The sequence below is a fragment of the Mandrillus leucophaeus genome, unplaced genomic scaffold, assembly GCF_000951045.1.
Source record: "Mandrillus leucophaeus isolate KB7577 unplaced genomic scaffold, Mleu.le_1.0 Scaffold627, whole genome shotgun sequence".
Lineage (NCBI taxonomy): Eukaryota > Metazoa > Chordata > Mammalia > Primates > Cercopithecidae > Mandrillus > Mandrillus leucophaeus.
In genome coordinates this window covers 460733-484346 of record NW_012106775.1, presented here as the reverse complement: position 1 = coordinate 484346, position 23614 = coordinate 460733, and the positions used below count along the sequence as shown (strand labels likewise).

Below are 23614 nucleotides of genomic sequence, written 5' to 3'. Positions count from 1 at the left end.
TGTTAGCCAGGATGGTCTCGATCTCCTGACCTCGTGATCCGCCCGCCTCGGCCTCCCAAAGTGCTGGGATTACAGGTGTGAGCCACCGCGCCTGGCTCTAATTTTTATATTTTTAGTAGAGATGGGGTTTCACCATGTTGGCCAGGCTGATCTTGAACTCCTGACCTCAGGTGATCCACCCACATTGGCCTCGCACAGCGCTGTGATTACAGGCGTGAGATAAGTTTGAGAGATTCGAATCTGCCTCAGCCTCCTAAGTAGCTGAGAATACAGGTACATGCCACCACACCCGGCTATTTTTTTTTGTACTTTTGGTAGAGACAGAGTTTCACCATGTTGGCCAGGCTGGTCTCGATCTCCTGGCCTCAACTGATCTGTCCACCTCAGCTTCCCAAAGTGTCGGGATTATGGGCATGAGCCAGTGCACCTGGACGTCTTTTTGTTTTTTTAGGCTGCCAGGATCCAACTGAGGATCACACATTGAAGTTGTGATGTCTGTTTGGTTTCCATTAAGTGATCTGTCTAGCCTTGTTTTTCATGATATCTGGCCCTTAGAAGAATCCAGGCCAGCGCTTTTACACGTCTTTCAATGTGGATTTGTCTGTTTCCTCATGCTGAGACTCAGGTAAACATTTTGGTAGAAATACTACTTAGGTGATATGACCCTTTTCAATGCATCAAATCAAAAGGCAGTTATTGAGTTTGTCCATCACTGGTAATAACTTTAATCATTTAATTAGGATAGTATTTACTAGATTTTTATACTCTAAGAGTCTCTTTGCCTTTGCTTTTAATTAGTGGGGAAATACTTTTGAAACTGTGTAAAAATCCTGTTCCCCTAAAGTTTTTTACCCAATTATTAGGTACCCAAGCATGATTGTTGGCTGACTTGAATATTACTGTGTTGACTGAAACTGTGTTTCTATATTTGTTGGCATTCTTCTGTAAATAAAAACTATGCAGGGGTCAGGCACGGTGGCTCACGCCTGTAATCCTAGTACTTTAGAAGGCCTAGACGGGCAGATCTCTTGAGCCCAGGAGTTCAAGACCAGCCTGGCCAACAGAGCAAGATCTCTAAAATTAAAACAAACAACTATATAGATAAATTTTAGTTAAATTCATGAATCTTTTTTTCTTAAAAAAAAAAAAATTGCTCTGAGGCCGGGTGCGGTGGTTGACGCCTGTAATCCCAGCACTTTGGGAGGCCGAGGCGGGTGGATTACCTGAGGTCAAGAATTCAAGACCGGCCTGGCCAATATGGTGAAATCCCGTCTCTACTAAAAATACAAAACTTAATGCCAGGAGTGGTGGCACACGCCTGTAATCCCAGCTACTCAGGAGAATGAGGAAGGAGAATTGCTTGAGCTCGGGAGGTGGACGTTGCAGTGAGCTGAGATTGTGCCACTGCACTCCAGCCTGGCCAACAGAGAGACTCTGTCTCAAATTAAAAAAAATTAAAAAAAAAAGAAAAAGAAAAAAAAAGCTCTGAGATTTAGGTCAGACTTAGGATGTCGCCAGCCAGAGATTTTTTTTTTTTTTTTTTTTTTTAAGACGGGAGTCTTGCTCTGTGTTGCCCAGGCTGGAGTGCAGTGGCACAATCTCAGCTCACTACTACCTCTGGCTCCTGAATTCAAGGAATTATCCTGCCTTGGTTTCCTGAGTAGCTGGGGCTACAGGCACACACCACCGTGCCTGGCCAATTTTCATATTTTTAGCAGAGATGGAGTTTCATCAGGTTGGCCAGGCTGGTCTCAAACTCCTGGCCTCAAGTGATCCACCCGCCTCGGTCCCCCAAAGTGCTGGGATTACAGCGGTCAGCCACCAATCTCAAATTTAAGTAGAGTACTCTTTTTTCTTTTTTTTTAGATGGAGTTTTGCTTTTGTTGCCCAGGCTGGAGTGCAATGGTGCGATCTCGGCTCACCGCAACCTCCACTTCCTGGGTTCAAGCGATTCTCCTGCCTCAACCTCCCGAGTAGCTAGGATTACAGGCATGTGGCACCATGCCTGGCTAATTCTGTATTTTTAGTAGAGACAGCATTTCTCCATGTTGGTCAGGCTGGTCTCGAATTCCCGACCTCAGGTGATCCACCTGCCTCAGCCTCCCAAAGTGCTGGGATTATAGGCATGAGCCACCATGCCCAGCCTAAGCAGAGTACTTTTACAGTTGCATTTTAATGTTCAAATTTATGATCTACCTGGAATTTATTTAGCAAAGGGAAATGAGGTAGGGGAGCCACACTTACGGTTTTTTAGATGGTTACCCAGTTATCCAACATTTTCTGAATCAACCCTTTTTTTCTCCACTAATCTTAAATGATACTCTGAATACGTACTAAATACTTGGATGTATCCGGGTCTATGATTACTCTATTCTACCTAGTCATGTTCTAGCATGAAATTGCTTTAAGTGCTATACCTCTTTTTTGTTTTTGAGACAGAGTCTCACTCTGTCGCCTAGGCTGAAGCGCAGCGGCGCAATCTAAGCTTACTGCAACCTCTGCTTCCTGGGCTTAAGCAAGTCTCCTGCCTTAGCCTCCTGAGAAGCTGGGACTACAGGCATGCAACAACATGCCCAACCATCCTGGCCTCCCAAAATGCTAGGATTAGCGGCGTGAGCCACCGCACCCGTCCAGGTGCTATATTTCCCTCTCTCCTTCCCTCCCTCCCTTCCTCCCTTTCTTTCCTCCTTTCCTTTCTTTCTCTTTTTTGTTTTCAAGACAGAGTCTGCTCTGTCACCCAGGCTAGAGTATACTGGTGTGATCTAGGCTCACTGCTACCTCTGCCTCTTGGGTTAAAGCAATTCTCCTGCCCTCAGCCTCTAAAGTAGCTGGGATTACAGGCGCCTGCCACCATGCCCAGCTAAGTTTTGTAATTTTAGCAGAGATGGGGTTTCACCATGTTGGCAAGGCTGCTCTGAAACTCCTGACTTCAAGTAATCTGCACGCCTTAGCCTCCCAAAGTGCTGGGATTACAGGCATAAGCCACTGCACCTGACTGTGTATATTGATTTTTAAAATATTTTCTTATATAACTTTTTCTTTCTTTTTTAGAGACAGGGAATTTCTTTGCCACCCAGGATGGAGTACAGTGGTGCAATCATAGCTCACTGTAATCGTGAATTCCTGGACTATGTATGGGGGCAATGGGAGCACGAATTAACCCAGGAATTGTATCCCAAGGAATCTAGAAGCAGAGGATCAGTATGAACACAGTGAGGAACAGGGAGACAGAACTCCTCTTCAGGCAGTAACTACTGCTGTAGAAACTGACAGAACAATTCAGGGTTAGGAGCTGTCCTAGAGAGAGTGTTCCAGAGACTGCTTCCTAATGGTGCCACAGAAGTGCCTGATAGCTCTGTTTTTGTTTTTTTGTTTTTTTTTTTTAAGAGTTGAGACAAAGTTAATATAAAATTCACAAGGCTGGGCATGGTGGCTCATGCCTGTCATCTCAGCACTTTGGGAGGCTGAAGCGGCTGAATTGCTAGAGATGAGGAGTTCGAGACCAGCCTGGTCATCCTGGTGAAACCCCATGTCTACCAAAAATACAAAAATTAGCCAGGCGTGGTGGTGCATGCCTGTAATCCCAGCTACTCAGGAGGCGGAGGCAGGAGGATTACTTGAACCTGGGAGGCAGAGGTTGCAGTGAGCCGAGATTGTGCCACCGCACTCCAGCCTGGGTGACAGAACGAGACCCTGCATCAAAAAAATAAAATAAAAAATATATAATTTACCATTTTAACTGCTACAAAGTATGTATGTCAGTGATTCTTAGTATATTCACAACAATGTGAAACCATCACCACTATATACTTCCAGAACATTTCCATCACTTGAAAAAAAAACCCTGTACCTATTCAGCAGTCACTCCCGTTTCCTCTCCCTGCAGACCTTGGCAACCATTAATCTACTTTCTGCCTCTAAAGATTTTCCTATTTCGGACACATCATATAAACAGAATCATACAATATCTGGCCTTGTGCGCCTGACTTCTTAGTGGAATGTTTTTAAGGTTTATCCATGTTTAAGTATATATCAGTATTTTGTTTCATTCTTTTTTGTGACTGAAGAGTAGTATCAATTCTTGAATATACGATAGACATCTACCTCTAAATTCCAGCACAGCAAAAAGCAAGAAGTATACTCAGCTCTGGTTGGGGTGGGTGCTCCCTGAGAAATGGAATGAAGCTGACAATGTCTTCATGATACAATTCACAGTTTTAATTATGATCCCACATCAAGCTCTTTGGATGCAAATTTACAGCAAATTCAGTGAGTAACTAGGGAATATGAAAATCTTGCTTTTAAACATCAGGAACCAATTAAGCAACATGTTGCACAGAAAACCTTAATTAACAAAGCCAGGGAAATACTGGCCCAAGTTCAGAAAGGAGACTGGCAGGAACAGGCAGGAAAAGAAACAAATCATTCTGAATGAGACTGTTCCTGCCTGAGACCCTGCTAAAATTACTAGGTAGCTTTAGAGTTTCATGAAGCTGAAAAGACGTGCTGCTTATCCCCAGGACTTATCAATCCAGCAATCATTCAAATGCTTGTGTGGCAGAGTGGGTTTCTCCTGTTCACGAGTTCCCACGGGAAAGGCCAATCTGCCTGGCCCCATGTATCCATTAAACAAACTAATGTAGCCTGTATCCGCGAGATAAGTGCTGTGTGCTTTCAGAGGGCCAACATTTAGGTGTCTAACACAGTTTCTTACTAAGTCAACAGGAAGATGATAAAGGCAGCAAAAATCTGAGGACAGAGCAGTGTCCTGATGAAGTGTGACACCTGCTGGCTGACCAAGAAAAAAAAGAAATATTCTTGGTCTTCAACTATTCAAAGACTTCACATCAGAAAATGCAAAATAAAATAACAAGATGCCATTTTCTGACCCTCAAATTAGCAAATGACTCCCCGCCCCCATCATAACACCATGCTGAGGAAGATTCTAGGGAACTAGAATAAAGGTGGTAAATTGGTACCACTTTTTTGCAGGACAATTAGGCTTTGCTATTAAAAAGAGAGAGAGAGAGAATTTCTGTGTTTTGACCAGCAGATGGAAAGAAAAAAGACAAACCACGTTAAAATGTCATATTCCCTTTAAGTCAGTAATCTCACTGCTAAGTTTATCTTAATGAAGTTATCACAGATGTGTGCCAAGATTTAGCTACAAATATAATAGCATTATTATATTTGGGTTATAATAGCAAGTTATAATAGCAAGAAAGAGGAAACAATGTAACATTCAAAAATAGAGTAATGGTTTAAATTAGGATATATCCACACATTTAAATATATTTTGCTATATACCTACAGGAAATAAGGTATACTACCTATTGTTCAAAACAAGAATATGTAAGTATTGTTGTTTAAAAAGGAAAAAAAGTCCCTCAAAAAATATATACCATGTTGCGAATAAGGTGATCTCGGAGGAAGTACAGTTATGGCAGGCCTTTCATTTTCTACCTAGTTCTTTCTGTGTTGAAAACAAAATAGGCAGGGCGCAGTGGCTCACACCTCTAATCCCAGCACCTTGAGAGGCCAAGGTGGGTGAATTGCTTAAGATGAGGAGTTCAAGACCAGCCTGGCCATCATGGTGACACCCCATGTCTCCTAAAAATACAAAAAAATTAGCTAGGCATGGTGGAGCACACCTGTAATCCCAGCTACTTGGGAGGCTGAGGCATGAGAATCACCTGAACCCGGGGAGGCGGAGGTTGTAGTGGGTTGAGATCGTGCCACTGCATTCCAGACTGGGCAACAGAGTGAGACTCCATCTCAGATTAAAAAAAAAAAAAAAGAAAGTGGCTGGGTGTGGTGGCTCACGCCTGTAATCCCAGCACTTTGGGAGGCCGAAGCGGACGGATCACAAGGTCAGGAGATCGAGACCGTCCTGGCTAAAATGGTGAAACCCCATCTCTACTAAAAACACAAAAAATTAGCTGGGTGTGGTGGTGGGCACCTGTAGTCCCAGCCACTCGGGAAGCTGAGGCAGGAGAATGGCATGAACCCAGGAGGCGGAGCTTGCAGTGAGCCGAGATCGCGCCACTGCACTCCAGCCTGGGTGACAGAGTGAGACTCCATCTCCAAAAAAAAAAAAAAGAGAAAGAAACAAAATAAACCAACTTTTTTTTATCAGAAGCAAAATTCACAGAGCCAGCTAGAAATCATAGGAAGTGACTAGGTATTTTAGATACCAAAGAGAAGGCAAAAACCTTCTGTTGTGACATCTCTATCCACAGAAGATGAGAAAGCCTGAGCCTTCAAACCCCTGTCCCCCTACCCCCATTCTTTTGAGTTTCTGGGGAGCCCCTGGCCCATTACCCACAGAGATTATTTCAAATCTTCACTCTCTTTCAAGCTCCCTTACCCACTCCTGCTCCTTCATTCTTACATTCTATATGCCACAGGGAGAAAATGAAACCAGGCCACCAGATAGGAACACCTCATCTTTATGTATTTACTCCTGCTCTCTTTCAAATGCTTCAATATTTGTACACACCACCAGTAAAAGCAATGGTGAGATGACTGCTTTTATGACATCATGCCACTGTCCCAAGGTCAAGAAAGAAAAAGAAATGGAATAAATATTAGGATGCAACCAGTTCAACAACTACATTATTTCAGGCGAATGAGAAAAGTGGTGGGAAAGAAGCCCAATTGTAGGGGACTATGGAGTAAACAGGAGATACCACCACAAATTCTTTATAAAAAGATGAGAAAATTCAAAATAAATATCTGGGCTGGGTATGGTGGCTAATGCCTGTAATCCCAACACTTCGGGAGGCTGAGCTGGGTGGATCACCTGAGGTCAGGAGTTCAAGACCAGCCTGGCCAACATGGCAAAGCCCCATCTCTACTAAAAATATAAAAATCAGCCAGGTGCACTGGTACATGCCTGTAATCCCAGCTACTTGGGAGGCTGAGGCAGGAGAATCACTTGAACTGGGAAGGCGGAGGTTGCAGTGAGCCACGATCCCACCATTGCACTCCAGCCTGGATGACAGACCAAGACTCTGTCTAAAAAAAAAAAATCCGAGAAACCAAAACAAATACATGATTTAAGTAGAGGTAGCAAACATAGCATACTTCATTTTTAATTGCAGTATGACTGACATAAACTGTACACATTTAAAATGTACAAGTTTTGACATGTGTATAAGCCCATGAAACCATTACCATATTAAGGACAATGCATCCACCACCTCTAGAAGTTTCCTTGCCCCTATGTTATTTCTCTCTCCCACCATTCCTTGCCTCTGGAGGTATACTAATATGACAGCCTAAATGTGTCTGACACAGTACAGCTATTAAATTTATCCTTTCTCTTTTACCTTCACTGTGACTAACTGGGCTCAGACTCTTATTCTCCCTCCCCAGAATATGACAAAAGCCCTGGTCTCTAGTTTCGCACGTCTTGCTCCACCTGCGATCCGTAATCCAGCCTCTATACATCACTCCCTGTTTAGATTAAGGTCGAGGCAAAGATCCTCAACCTGACCTAATAGGCCCTTCAGGATGTATGTCCTGCCTAACTCCTAGATCCTTATTTCTTGCTATGCTCCTCAAAAACTAAAGTACATGCCAGGTACCAAATATGCTTTCCAATGTCTTTTCTTAAACTGCTTTTTTGGTTTGGAAAAAACAACCCTAAATCCTACCCAGCCCCAGGAAATCTCTACTCATCCTTCTAGAATCTAGACCAGTGGTTCCCAATTAAGGGCAATTCTGGCCCTCAGGGAATATCTGACAATGCCTAGAGACATTCTTTGCTACCATAAGTGGGCAAGGAGTTGCTACTGCTACATAGTGGCTAGAGGCTAGGGATGCTGCAAAACATCCTGCAACGCACAGGACAGTCACCACAACAAAGAAGTATCCAGCCCCAAAAGGCAACACTGCAGAGGATGAGAAGCCTTGAACTAAATTAAAACTCAGCATTCCATTTTCTATGAAAGCTTTCCTGTGTTCCCTCCACATCAAGTCCTATGCTTGTTGACAGGCATACATTAACATCCAAAGTATATCTCTATTTCAGCATTTATCTCACTGCAGGAGAAGTTCTGATTTACATGTCTGCCTATTCCACTAATTATAATTGCTTCAAAAACACAGACCATCATTTTTATCTGCAGATCTCGAGTGTACAACAAAACAGCATGTTCACTGTTTTGTGATTTTAAATAACAGTTATATTTAACAATGAATGAACAAAAGAGAGATAGAAGCATTTATTCTCTTGGCTTTACCAAAAAAAATTCTTTAAAAATTACAGGCCGGGCGTGGTGGCTCACGCCTGTAATCCCAGCACTTTGGGAGGCTGAGGCAGGTGGATCACCTGAGGTCGGGAGTTCAAGATCAGCCTGACCAACATGGAGAAACCCCGTCTCTACTAAAAATACAAAATTAGCCGGGGTGGTGGCGCCTGTAATCCCAGCTACTCAGGAGGCTGAGGCAGGAGAATCGCTTGAACCCGGGAGGTGGAGGTTGTGGTGAGCCGAGATTGTGCCATTGCACTCCAGCCTGGGCAAAAAGAGCGAAACTCTGTCTCAAAAAAATAAATAAATAAAATAAAAATTACACAAATAATACACGTTTCATAGATAAGAAGAAGAAAAAAAACAAAATGAAAAGTAATTTTTAAACAGGCAGAAGCACCATCTAAAGTTGAAAGAGAGAAACCCCCAAAGTAAATTTAAGGATTTTGAAAAGCAGTGCCAGGATTTTTACAGTATAAATCCTGTTACGTGCTCTCTACTTACTTGAGAACAGCAATCTCTTGAACCGTTATAGCCCTTTTATCTTTGGTTCCCATGTAGGAGAATATATTTGGCTTGACTCTGGTAAGAGAGAAACAAGATCATCTGAAGTCACATACCATAATATCATAAGGACCCTAATTCTCAAAATTCAAGTTTTAATATAAACATACTTAAAATCGTAACACAGTAAGAGAAGAATGAAGAGAAACTTTATTTTAACATGAATCCAGGGAGGCTAGGTGCAGGGGCTCATGTCTACAATCCCAGCACTTTTTGAGAGGCCAAAGCGGGTGGATCACCCGAGGTTAAGAGTTCAAAACCAGCCTGACCAATATGGTGAAACCCCATCTCTACTAAAAATACAAAAATTAGCTGGGTGTGGTGGTGTGCACCTGTAGTCCCAGCTACTCGGGAGGCTGAGACAGGGGAATTGCTTGAACTCAGGAGGCTGAGGTTGCAGTGAGCCGAGATTACACTGCTGCACTCCGGCCTGGGCCACAGAGTGAGACTCCATCTCAAAAAAAGAAAAAAAAATCTATGAAAACAACATAAATTCATATGCAAGCTAGAAAAGTAAATGATAGCCAGGTGTGGTGGCATGCACCTACAGTCCCAGTTACTGGGGAGGCCTGAGCGGGGAGGACTGTCTGCACTCAGAGTTCAAGGCTGCCGTACGCTATGATGATGCCTGTGAACAGCCACTGCACACTACACACCTGCCTGGGTGACATAGTGAGACCTGGTCTCTTTAAAAAAAAAAAAGTAAACGATGGCCAATTTTTTTTTTTTTTTTTTTTTGAGACAGTCTCTCTCTGTCACTCAGGCTGGAGTGCAGGGGCACAAATCTCGGCTCCCTGCAACCTCTGCCTCCCAGGTTCAAGCAATTCTGCCTCAGCCTCCCAAGTAGCTGGGACTACAGGTATAACTGCATCTGGTTAATTTTTTGTATTTTTAAAAGAGACGGGGTTTCACCATGTTGACCAGGCTGGTCTTGAATGCCTGACCTCACGTGATCCACCCGCCTTGGCCTCCCAAAGTGCTGGGATTACAGGGGTGAGCCACCGCACCCAGTCAATAATTCCTTTCTTAGTAGTGTAAACATTTGTAGCTATTAGTAAATAACTCATGCTGTTCAAAGATTTGGCTAACCAGCAACAAAAAAGGCCACAATGCACTTCCTACCCATCACCTGCAATTCATTACATAAGACAGTGAAAACAAAGAAAAATGCATTCTAGAGGTATAACGTACCACTATGAAAATTCATCTTCAATTTTTAAAAAGTGACTGTGTGAATTTTCCTAAAATGCTGCTATTGCTTCGTATTAAAAAACGAAAAAAGCCAAATGAAATGCTAAAGCTGGGATCTGAATAGTTTTGATATGAAGATGTAAGTAACCTAGTTAACTAAGAAGTATTTTATAAACTTAACCGTTCCATATGAGAAGGAAAGTCAGGAAGGATTTCTTAAACCCTGAGCAATCCTCAACTCCCGACCTCGGAGGAACTCCCTCCCCACCTATCTATTCCTGTCAGGAAGAGTCTGTTCTCTTTGGCTCAGGTACAGGCGTAGTATCACAGACTCTCTCCCAGAGCGTTAATAAATACAGCACAATAAATGTTACTTAATTGGGCACTGTGTATTATGGGCTGAACTGTGTCTCCCCCAAAATTAGTATGTTGAAGCTCTGACCCCCCCCAGGACCTCAGAATGTGACTGTATTTGGAGATAGGGCCTTCAAAGAGGTGATTCAGTTAAAATGAGGCCATTTAGGGTGGGCCCTAATCCAATCTGACCAGTGTCCTCATAAGAGGAAATGTGGACACACAGAGATACCAGGGTGTGCGTGCACAGGGAAAATGCCACATGAGGACACAGTGAGAAGGCAGCCATCTGTGAGCCAAGGAGAGAGGTTTCCGGAAAAAAAAAACAAACTTGCCGACACCTTGAGCTTGGGACTGCTAGCCTTGAGAAGCATATGAAAATTAATTTCTGTTAAGCCACCTGGTCTGTGGTATTTTGTTATAGAATTCCTAGCAAACTAATACACTGTGTTACCATATTTAAAATGAGTTAAATATATATTGGAGACCAAATTTCCACAGCATACAGACTTGCTGTGATGTGTAGCCACTTCCATTTTTAAGAAAAGCTTTGGCACCTTGCCGATCCCCAGAGATCCAGTCTCTGCTATATTTACATTCCTGTGAGAAAATCAGACCGGTCTCAGGTTTAGTCAGTCTCCAGGAATTGAGAGCTACCAGTCTGGCAAAACCAACCTCTGCAACCACGTCAAAGATAAGTATAGGCTTTCAAAAGAGAAAGTTAATTTTTATTTTCAGCCACATGGATTGGTAACTCTCAACTGCATGCAAATCATTTACTTATGGAATTTTCATCTTGAATTATTGGCACTATGCATGTGGGGGTCAAAAAAATTAATTCATCCATTGCCTAAGAAAACTATCCTCATGGCCTGGCACAGTGGCTCATGCCTGGAGGAAACAAGGCACCTCCTATCCGTGATCGGTGGTTTTATTTATTTATTTTTTTTGAGATGGAGTCTTGCTCTGTTGCCAGGCTGGAGTGCAATGGCGCGATCTCAGCTCACTGCAACCTGCCTCCTAGATTCAAGCAATTCTCCTGTCTCAGCCTCCTGAGCAGCTGGGACTACAGGCGCACGCCATCACGCCCAGCTATTTTTTGTATTTTTAGTAGAGATGGGGTTTCGCCATGTTGGCCAGGATAGTCTCAATCTCTTGACCTCATGATCTGCCGCCTTGGCCTCCCAAAGTGCTGGAATTACAGGCGTGAGCCACACTGTGCCAGGCCAATCGGTGATTCTTTGGGAGGCTGAAGTGTGAGGACTGCTTGAGCACAGCAGTTCAAGACCAGCCTGGGCAATATAGTGAGACTCTGTCTTTAAAACCTAGTAAAATTAGCCTGGCATTGTGGCATATGCCTGTAATCCTAGCTACTCGGGAGGGTAAGGTGGGAGGAATGCCTGAGCCCAGGAAGTCAAGGCTGCAGTGAGCTATGGTCATACCATCATTCACTCCAGTCTGAGTGATAGAGTGAGACTGTCTAAAAAAAAAAAAAGAAAGAAAAACTATCATTGGGAGGAGCGTTTGCTTCCGTGCTCCTCCTGCTCCTTTTTCCATTAGCATGGAAAAAGGAATATACATTTCTGTTGCTTTGATTTTGTATAGGCACAACAACAGTAACTCACCTTAAGTATCTGGAGAGTACATTAATAGCATCCATGGTATCTTTGTTTTCCTTGTACAGCACAAAGTGGCAGTAACTTCCCCTAGATTTTGGCCAAGAATGTTTTCTTGGATCTTGAAAGCAAAAAAATTAACGTTATATACACCATAGTAAAAGTTATGTGTAAGAGTTCATTTTTCGCTATAGAACCTTTGAGTGGGAAATCAGTTCTAGTCTGATAAAGAAATATAGGTTAAGTGGTTATAGCTGTGTGGATTAGACGTATTACATTTCCTATAATTGGACACTTAATATTATCTATCCATATTAAAAATAAAAAGCTAAAATGTGGCTGGGCACGGTGGCTCACATCTGTAATCTCAGGACTTTGGGAGGCCAAGGCAGACAGATGGCTTGGGCTCAGGAGTTCAAGACTGGCCTGGGCAACATGGCAAGACCCATCTCCACTAAAAATAGCCAGGCATGGTGGTGCACACCTGTGGTCCCAACTACTCAGATGGCTGAGGTGGGAGGATCACTTGAACCCAGCGGGTGGCGGCTGCAGTGAACCGAGATCATGCTACGGCCCTCCAGCCTGGGTGATACAGCAAGACCCTGTCTCAAAAAATAAATAAAAGAAAAATATTTTAAATTAAAAAACAGAACATAAAAAAATTAAGCCAGGTTAAATGCTAACTTCTGAGCAGCTAGTGTTACTTCAGCTGTTCAATCCTGTGTTAAAAAATCTAAGATTTAGGACGAGTGCGGTGGTTCATGCCTGTAATCCCAGCACTTCAGGAGGCTGAGACAGGCAGATCACCTGAGATCAGGAGTTTGAAACCAGCCCAGCCAACATGGTAAAACCCCGTCTCTACTAAAAATACAAAAATTAGCTGGGCGTTGTGGCGGGTGCCTGTAATCTCAGCTACTTTGGAGGCTGAAGCAAAAGAACTGCTTGAACCTGGGAGGCGGAGGTTACAGTGAGCCAAGATCGTGCCATTGCACTCCAGCCTGGGCAACAAGAGCGAGACTCCGTCTCAAAAACAACAACAACAAAAGTATGCATGTATATATATACATATATACACACACACATATATATAGACACACATACATATATATGATTTAGATTTAAGCTGCTCAAAGTGTGTATATTTTTATTTAAGTACTTTGGGAAAAATATGTAAGCCCAAACTGCACTTCACAGACACTGTACAATAACATTCATGAATCTTTTGTGGCATAGAGCTGCAGTTGTTACTTAAACAATACATCTAGTTCATCTGATTACTGTAACTCCACGAAAGAAAAGCTGAAAAAATGTTTCATACAACAATTCCTAGAAAGAGTCCTCTTCTTTTAAAAACAATCCTTTCTCATGAACTCATGAATCCTTTATCTTCTGAGGCTTAAGATACTGCTGGTACTGAAGTTGGTACTTTCGATACCTGGCTTTGTCAAGGCAAAAGCACTGTTTGGTAAGTTAGTGATTTAAGCTACAATGAAAAGAACAAAAGAATCCATAAACCATTTCAGAAAACTGCCATAGCATGTATGCCTAGTGAATCACCCTTCCTTCTTGATAAATATGTGAGTTTTTTCTGTCTTGGACAGAAAAGTATTACAAGTATTTCTTTAGTTCTTGGTGTGAATTCCTCACAAGCTCTTCAGAAAACTGTTGAGTAGGAATATCATTTTCGGTTTTCCTTCCAGCTCACTATCAGTTAAGCAAAGTTGTCTATACTTAGTACTTGTGACAAAATCTTTGGCATTTCACTTTATCTACATGAAACGCCAAATGCTCTTACCTGCTGCAGTTCTGACCTCTGTCCAAATGCACAGCATAAAGAGCACAAAAGAGCAATGTTTAATTGATAATATTAAAGTGCTTTAGAGGTGAACATGCAAATGATCGCATGATAAGTTTACACTGAGGACTTCTACAGCACCCGGTAGTTATACGGTGGGTTAACAGCGATTTAGACATTAACAATGGAATGTTTTAGAGGCAAACAGTGAACAAGTAGAAAACTCTCCTACAGGTACAGCCTCCTTGTCTCAATCCCTTCACAACGGGCATGTTAGTTCATCCTCAGAGCTGCACTGTCTGTACCCATGGGCTGAAGCAAAAGGTTTAAGGATAGTAAATGCTTCCCCAAAAAGAGATTTGTTTTCTTAAATATGGGAGGACATGTACCAAAATGCTATTTGTATCTTTTCTTTTGACAGTGAGACTACAAGTAATTATTGCTTTGCTTTGTACTTTTCCGGGTTTCATGAATTTTTTACATTGAATTATAAAGGCTTTTAAATTTGAAAAATGTTAAATAATATAGAAAACAGCTAAGTTCTTTATAGATTAAAAAAGATTTAAGAGATGACTTAAGAGGCTTATCAATGAGTGCAATGTTCTGACCTTGTTTTTGAACAAGCCATCTGTATATAAGACAGACATTTTTGAGATACAGCAAAACCAAATATGCAATAGGTATGTGATAGTAAGAAATTATTGTTGATGTTTTTGGATGTGTTAATAGTTTGGGGTTTCAGTCCTCATCTGGCAAATACATACTTAAATATTTATGAGTGAAAAGCCATGCTATGTAGAATTTCCTTTAAAATGCTCCAGCAAGAAAAAAAAGTAGGAAGAATAGATAAATAAAACAACAGAATGTTGATAATCTTTCAGATGGTTTATGGGTACATAGGTTCCATATATTATTTCCTCTATTTGTCTGCAAGTTTGAAAATGTCCACAATAAAAACTTTAAAAACACTTGTGATAAAAGCTGAGGAAGTGTAGCTACATTTTTCTCAACTACCTCTTCAGAGTATTCATAATAAGTATAATGGCAAGAAATAAATGAAGCCACAAGACTCAAAAACTAAATGCTGCTATACCTTAAGAGAAACCATGACAACAGAGTATGAGTTTTGGCTCACAAGCATGCATCTTCTGTTTAGCAAATCCAAGCACTGAGCATGCATACAATTATCTCCTTTGCAAACAACAGATACAAGTATGTATTCTTTTTCTAAGTGCACTCAATATAAAAAATAGTTAAGTATATGCATTGATTAACTGGAAATATTTTAAATAACAGAAAAATCAATGAGTCTCCATTTATTTTGGGCAATTTGTGTGACTTTATAAAATTCCACCCCCTAAGAATGCTAAGCAGCATATACTTAGCTTTATAATTTGAGTGAATTTAAAATAACTTGCAGACATTTTTGAGACACTGATTTATACTGCAAATGCACAGAATTCCCAAGCTGGGTAATATGGTTCCTATTTGAAGAAGGCTGCTTCCAGCTTCTGAGGGCCTGACAAGGCAGTCCCAGTCTAGCAGAAATGGAAACCAGATAAAAGGGAAACCAAATTCAGGAAGTTTCATTTATTGAGCACGGAGATCTCCATGAATAAGGAAGGAAAAATGTTTCTAGCTGAGAAAGATGAAAAGATGGGGTAGCATGCAGAACATTCTTTCCTTCTTATTCAAGGTCATTCCCACCATCGCACCCCTGTACACCAACCTTCAGTTTTTTCAGGGATTCTACTCCACCCATTACCTTTAGTTTGTTATTCTCCTCCCTGAATTTTCACCTTCCCTCTCCGTTGTCTCTTTCTTTTTTGAAAACATACATTTTTCTTTTTATACAGATAAGGTTTTGCCATGTTGGCCAGACTGGTCTGGAACTCCAGGCCTCAAGTGATCTGCCCGCCTCGGCCTCCCAAAGTGCTGGGATTATAGGCGTGAGCCACTGCACCCGGCCCTCCATTGTCTCCCTTGCATATATAAATAACTCACAGCTCTTCCATCTTAAAAGCCTAACCCATGTTCCTCTCTCCTTAATCATGTTCCCTTCTTCTCCTCTTTGCAGGTTATTCAAAAAAGCAGTCTGTATAAACTACCTTCCATCTCAACCTACTGTGTAAACTGGTTTCCAACCTCATCATTCCACTAGAATGCTCTGCTGAAAAAACACCAACAACTTCCATGTTGCTAAACTGATAGACAGGCTTCAGAGTAATTATCTTGCTGGATCTACCTGTAGCATTTTCCATTGCTACAGGAACGGAAGCAATGGTAGTCCACTGACCACTCTGATTATTGCGATTCCCTATTCCTGTGGATTCCATAATACCAGTCTTTCCCAGAGAGCTTCTCTGTACCTGTCTGGCTCTTCCTTCTGAGTCTCTATGGATTCCTACACACAGGGATCCCTCCTGGGGACAATTCAATTCAGAAAGTATAGAGAACCTATACATATTACATGGCAGAATTTTCTTTTTTTACGTAAAGTCTTTAACAATTATGTTCTTAGAGGCATTTGGAATGTATACTATCTGTCTCAAAATATAAATTATCAGTAATGTTATAATAGTTTAGATAGTATTTTCAAAAAAATACCATATATACACTTTGGTAGGTAAAGCAATGTGCCCTATGAGACTGGCTGAACACATAAAATAATGTCTGAGTTTAAATAGTTGGTAATTTGTGGTGTTTGGGCACCATGATTTAGAATCTACCACATCTATGTTTTAGGATGCACAGTTCTATCTGAGAAAAGTTCAGGTTAAGAATATTGTGAATCTGCTAGATAATGTATAACCCACCAATAACAATTTATATCAGGATCTGGTAGTAATACAGCTAAAAAAAAAATTGTAAATTACAAAGCTTTGTAATGATACTTTAAAAGCTAAATCACTCAAATGCTAGGCAAGACGGCTCAGGAGGCCAAGCTGTCACTGGTAGAGGGCCATGAACAATAATCTCTGGATACCAGCTCTTCTTCCTTTCCTAGGGGTGTTCACTTTAGGCCACTCTCAGCTTGGGAAGAGTGGGGTCTGTAAAAGATGAATGCAGGCCAGGGGTGGCCCTTCCATGAGGAGGTGGGAGAGAACAGCTCAGACGGCAGAGATTTAGTCCATCTTTGAATAAATGCCACAACACCACAAGCTCAAGAAGTGTGGTTCTCTATACAAGTGGGGTTGATCCAATCTGACTTCCTTCTTGCTTCTTTTTAAAGTGAGAAATTCCTATCTTACTGAAGGTGCCCAAAGGAAAATGGGGAAGGGTGGTTCACATGACACAGCTCTATAGCTCAGCACTTCACTTGTAGAATCTTAAGGAAACTTTGTAACAACAAAAAATGAAAGGTAGGTGTGGCATAAGCAGAGAAAACGTGGATAAAAACACAACATGAGAGACCTGGCACCGTGTTTAATGAAGGGGATGGGTAGAAAGACTGTAATGGCTGCTCTGGTCTGAAAATGTCCTCCATCCTCTCACAAAACCTAGCATCCTAAGAAATGATTATTACTTCCAAGAAGCCACCTGTCAAAAAAAACAGTTTTTGCTTTTTCCAACCTGCTTCCTCACGACCACACCAAGCAGAATAAGACCCTGCCTTGTCTTCCTGCCTTCATAATGGGCAGCACTGCTGACCAACGTGGGCTGTTTCTTGACAAAAAGTAACTCCCTAGCAGCCTTCCCAACTGGGTTCCCCGACAGAATGAGGACCAAGTGCCCCAAGGCATCGCTGTCTGTAGCAAGTCACCTCTCCTCTCCATCTAGAGTAATTACTACCTATACACTATCCTTGGGAGAACTGAACCAACGTGGCTCAAACCAGTTTCCACTGGGCGTACTCCTCTTTGAACCACCTTGGCTGAGAAAAGGCTGCTCCAGTGATATTTTACACCATGACCTAGACATTAAAGAAACATACAGCAACCACATCATTGTTTGTGAAGCAAAAAGTAATTGACAACTCATGCCCCAAGCAGTTCCAGGACACATCATCTGGCTTTTCTTTTCAGTGTTCACTGAAAACTGGCCTCTGATCCCCACCTCTTCCTCCGGAACTGCTTAGGTATCTCATTCTATAGCGCTATCCAGACTTGCTGACTTGACTAGATTATTTCTTCAGGCACAGCTAAGCTTTTCTCCTGTTCTCTTTTTTGTTACACCCTCTCATTTCACTAGAAACACGGTTATAAGCAATTAAGGCTTCATCCATCACAGTATTAACTGTTGAATTAACCTAAAAGAATACTGACAGAGCCCTAATAAATAAACAGGTTTTTGTCATATGGTCTTAGAATTTTGCCCCAACATATATATCTGGGAATAACTGTTCATTAATACAGGTCACCACTGGTGGGAGAGGAGGGTAAGGAAGTAACTTTTTCTTGTCGTAATTTTCATTTAAATTTTATCTGTCAATTTGGTAGGTAAAAGAAAAAAATTACCTAATTTTCCTGAAAGGTTATATGCAAATAGAAACTTTTGTGGCTGTAGAAAACACAGATACTTATTAGAACATAAATATCGGTCACTCATTGGGAATATGCCCATTTCAAATGAATGACAGACGACAAAAGATGGGCTGAGACAAAAGGGTGTCTTTCTATATATTCCGTATTTTTTATGTGTGACTGAAGAAGATACAGTTGGAAAGCAAAAGCTCTTTCAATATAGGGGCCTGGCAAAAAATAAGCCTCTTTCAATATAGGGGCCTTGGCTGGGCGCGGTGGCTCACGCATGTAATCCTAGCACTTCGGGAGGCCAAGGTAGGCGGATCACGAGGTCAGGAGATTGAGACCATCTTGGCTAACACAGTGAAATCCCGTCTCTACTAAAACTACAAAAAAATTTGCCAGGTGTGGTGGTGGGTGTCTGTAGTCCCAGCTACTAGGGAGGCTGAGGCAGGAGAATGGCGTGAGCCCGGGAGGTGGAGGTTGCAGTAAGCTGAGATCGTGTCACTGTACTCCAGCCTGGGGGACAGAGGGAGATTCTGTCTCCAAAAAAAAAAAAACACACAAATATATAGAGGCCTCGCAAAAAATGTGCCACTGGGATAGGTGACAAGCATTTTTTGTTCATCTGAAAGCTTTCTTTCCTCCATGAAGAACACAGAATGAGCAATAATGCTTCTATTTTCTTCTTGAATTGCCACTCAGTATGCTCTGCTCTTCAGGGAACATATCAAATTCCTAAGACTCTCAGGCACTACTATAATTTCAGCAAATCTTTACTCACATAGAAGACCTAATGCCCCTTGCCAGGCAGGCTGCTGGGCTGCGCTGGCATCTGAAGTGACAATACTCACCCTCTCTGAAGGAGGGACATGATCAATATTGTTCTCTGAGCAGCACTACAGTAGCCCTTGAACATGAACAGGCAAGGCTAACGAGGAGCCGGGCCTGCCGCTCACGGCTGCCTGGCAGGAAGAAGCCGCCCATAGACACCTACTTGCCAAAGCCTTTTTCCCAGCTGCGTGGTAGGCTACAATGTATTTCTTCCCCTCCCTATCCTCTGTTTTTGTCTCTAATCCTGGAAACAGAGATTTGATAGCCTGATGGATGACGGTTCTTTTCTCTTTGGTGTCCTCGATAACCTATTAAAAAAACAGATAGCAACACCACTAAGTTAACAAACATTAAATAGGGAAGTAATACAGTGAATTAGTAAAAACGCTGCTCACCTTATTAACTACTCAAAATAACAAAAGTGCCTGCGTACAATTTCAAAAATCCTTTATTTTTATTTTTTGACAGAGTCTTGCCTGTCGCTCAAGCTGGAGTACAGTGGAGTGATCTCAGCTCACTGCAACCTCCGCCTCCTGGGTTCAAGGGATTCTCCTGCCTCAGCCTCCTGAGTAGCTGGGATTACAGGCATGTGACACCATGCCTGGCCAGTTTTTGTACTTTTAGTAGAGTTGGGGTTTCACCATGTTGGCCAGGCCAGTCTCAAACTCCTGGCCTCAAGTGATCCATCTGTCTCGGCCTTCCAAAGTGCTGAGATTACAGGCGTGAGCCACCATGCCCAGTCTCAGAAATATTTCAGAGCTTCCCAATATTGCAAATCCTGGGAGCCTGTTGATGGAGCACATCCATCTGCCAGACACTGTACAAAGTACTTCGGTCATCATTTTATTTAACCTTCGTAATCTCTCCATCATAACACCATTATATCTATTTAGAAGTGAGGAATTGTGTCTACGGCTATATAGCTGGAAGGTGGTAGAGCTGGATTTGAAATCTAGGCTGTCAAACCCAGGAGCCACCAACCCAGATGCTCCCACTCAGGGTCTCTGCTGGACAGACACCTTAGGGCTCCTACATGAAAATGCAGGCAAAACTAGGCCTTTTGGTATGTCAGAAGCTCAGTCCTTAGAACAATCCAACCTACAGCTGCTTCCTATTGAATTCTATTCTAAATTATTTTATAATGAAGTTCTAGCACATGGGTTCACAGTAAAATCAACATGATATAAACGCACTAGTTACATGATATTTTCAGTTTGTGAGTGCATCTCATACTGAGACATCTTCCCTCTTTACTAAACATAACCATAAATGTGTGTATATATGCCTATTTTAAGAATCGAAAAAAAATTCACAAAGTAAGATTGATACTTACTATTTGCAATGCACAAATATTTTCTATTTTATTGTTATTATTATATATATTTTTTGAGACAGGGTCTGGCTCTGTCACCCAGGCTGGAGTGCAGTGATGCGACCTTGGCTCACTGCAACATCTGCCTCCCAGGCTCAAGCCATCCTCCTATCTCAGCCTCTCCAGTAGCTGGGACTACAGGCATGTGCCTCCATGCCCAGCTAATTTTTTTTTTTGAGAAGGAGTGTCGCTCTGTCGCCCAGGCTGGAGTGCAATGGCCAGATCTCGGCTGCCTCCGGGGTTCATGCCATTCTCCTGCCTCAGCCTCCCGAGTAGCTGGGACTACAGGCGCCCACCACCTTGCCTGGCTAGTTTTTTTGTATTTTTTAGTAGAGACGGGGTTTCATCGTGTTAGCCAGGATGGTCTTGATCTCCTGACCTCGTGATCCGCCCGTCTTGGCCTCCCAAAGTGCTGGGATTACAGGCTTGAGCCACCACGCCCGGCCCCAGCTGATTTTTTTATGTTTTGTATAGATGGCGTTTCGCCATGTTGCCCAGGCTGGTCTCGATCTCCCGAATTCAAGCGATCTGCCCACCTCAGCTTCCCAAAGTGCCAGAATTCCACGCCTGAGCCACTGTGCCTAGCCCTTATTTTATTTCATTTTTTTAAAATGCTGGTTGAGATCCACTACTAAACTGATTTCATGACCCATTAATGGGTTGCAACCTGCAAACTGAAAACATCGAGATACACTGCAACTGCTACTAGCTAAACTTGACGAAACTTTTTTTTTTTTTTTTGAGACGGAGTTTCGCTCTTGTTACCCAGTCTGGAGTGCAATGGCACAATCTTGGCTCACTGAAACCTCCACCTCCTGGGTTCAAGTGATTCTCCTGCCTCAGCTTCCTGAGTAGCTGGGATTACAGGCACATGCCACCACGCCCAGATAATTTTTTGTATTTTTAGTAGAGATGGGGTCTCTCCATGTTGGTCAGGCTGATCTCGAACTCCTGACCTTAGGTGATACACCTGCCTCGGCCTCCCAAAGTGTTGGGATTACAGGCGTGAGCCACCGCGCCCAGCAACTTGATGATACTTCAAGAAAATAAAAAATGAAAAAGCCCACCAAACTACATTACAATTACAGGTAAATAACTTCTTCAGAGCAAAAAGTGAGTCTAGATCTGAAATTACTGATAGCAAGGAGAATGATAGTTTGTGTATATGAATACATGTTTAGACCTCAAAAACTCAGAAAGTCCTTCATCTTCATTTTACAAATGAAGAAACTTGCCCATAGTTTATGCCTTTTAAACATAAAGACTTCCAGTAGATGGGAAAACCTCAGTTTTTAAGACAATAGTAAATATTACCACATGTATACAAAAATACATATTATAAGCCTAAGATAAACCTCTGCATTGTTCAAGCAAAGGAAACCTGGACCATCCTTCTGGATTGCTCTAGAAATCTGCCAGGAATTTTCTTCTTGGCATTGCTAAAGGTTTTGTCTAAAGATTTTGTCAGTAATTGAAGATTTCTAACATTGCAATACCACACACTTTTGGAAAGCTCAGGTGGGGAGGGAGACAAGGGGCAGATAATGAATTCTGAAAAGTTGTAGTACACTTACTAAGTAGAAGTGATGGGAGGGGAAATTTCAGACAACCAAAAACCCCATAACATTAAAATGTAGTACAAAATTAATTTAACATAATTTTTTTTTTTTTTTGATATGGAGTCTCGCTCTGTCGTCCAGGCTGGAGTGCAGTGGTATGATCTCCGCTCACTGCAACCTCTGTCTCCTAGGTTCAAATGATTCTCTTGCCTCACCCTCCCAAGTAGCTGGGACTACAGACCCGCGCTACCATGCCCGGCAATTTTTTTGTATTTTTAGTAGAGATGGGGTTTTGGGTTGGTCTCAAACTCCGGACCTCAAGTGACCCGCCCACCTTGGCCTCCCAAAGTGCTGGGATTACAAGTGTGAGTCACCGTGCCCAGCGAACAAAAGTTTTAACAACAACATTTACTATTCTATTTAGTAGCTGAGCTCTTCTTTTCTTCAAACAGCAGAATCGACCCAGGATGAGCAAATAAATGCTCCCCTACTTCCTTTCCCCATTTTGTCCCCTTCCCAGAGTCCCAACTGAGACCAAGAAGCTGTTGAAGCCAGAATCTGACCTGAGTGACACACCTGACAGGCAGCAAATGGTGGTCCTGTTACAAGAGACATGGTACAATTGTTACTCTGTGATTCTAAACAACGTATGTTGTTGTTAATTTGTGGTCCCTAATTTTTTTTCAGAGATGGTGTTTCACTATGTTGTCCAGGCTAGTATTCAATTCCTGGGCTCAAATAAACCTCTGGCTTCAGCCTTCAGAGTAGCTAGGACTTCAGAGTAGCATGTAACACTGTACCCAAATAAAAACGTTTTTAAACAAAAATGTAACTTTTGGGGGGGCTACAGTTTATCTGGGATACTAGTTATTTGCCCCAATAAAAAAAGTTTTTAGTGTAATACCCTTTAGATCCAATAGAGCAAAGTCACCCTTTGTTAACCATTGTAATTTTTTCCATAAACACTTAACATCCACCCAAAAAGCAACTAAAATCCTAAAAAATTTTTCATATATTTTTGCATTATTTACCTCGATGGCAACGCTGGTTTCCTTATTTTTGAAGAGCTGGAGCTCTTCCAATCGCTGCTTTTCTTCAGCTGTCAAAACTGTAAATATGTCTTCTGAAGGGTCCTTTAAAAGAACCATGAGAACTCACAATGAATCATACACAGAATTCAAGTTTAGTAAAGCTCTAAATTTCTAAATCTCTAGGAAGTGCTATTTTTATACAGAAGGTGACATTTGCTAAAGAGCTACTTCTACCTCCTCATCCACTGGAATGGACAAGTCATTCAAATGGCTGATCCGTCCATCTTTTCCTATTTCATGAACAACGAAGTCGGAGTATCTGATGAAAAGAAAACATGAACTTTCAGATAATTAACATCCTGTTTTCTATTAATTTTAGGATAAACTTGATCAACGGTAAGCCTTACTATTGTGCAAAACAAGGAATTTAAAAAAAACTTCAGCTAGGCGCGGTGGCTCAAGCTTGTAATCCCAGCACTTTGGGAGGCTGAGACGGGCGGATCACGAGGTCAGGAGATCGAGACCATCCTGGCTAACACGGTGAAACCCCGTCTCTACTAAAAAAATACAAAAAACTAGC

General features: G+C 42.0%; 1 protein-coding gene across 1 annotated transcript in view; it reads right to left on the bottom strand.

The window, feature by feature from the left end:
* Nucleotides 1-23614, bottom strand: part of PUS7 (pseudouridylate synthase 7 (putative)) — a 61050-nt gene that overhangs the window by 34516 nt on the left and 2920 nt on the right. The window contains exons 2-6 of the mRNA XM_012000363.1: nucleotides 23269-23353; nucleotides 23035-23136; nucleotides 19236-19380; nucleotides 11990-12101; nucleotides 8760-8837 (exon numbers count right to left, since the gene is read on the bottom strand). Of these exons, the coding sequence (XP_011855753.1) occupies nucleotides 8760-8837; nucleotides 11990-12101; nucleotides 19236-19380; nucleotides 23035-23136; nucleotides 23269-23353 (522 nt within the window). The remainder of the gene's footprint in view (nucleotides 1-8759; nucleotides 8838-11989; nucleotides 12102-19235; nucleotides 19381-23034; nucleotides 23137-23268; nucleotides 23354-23614) is intronic.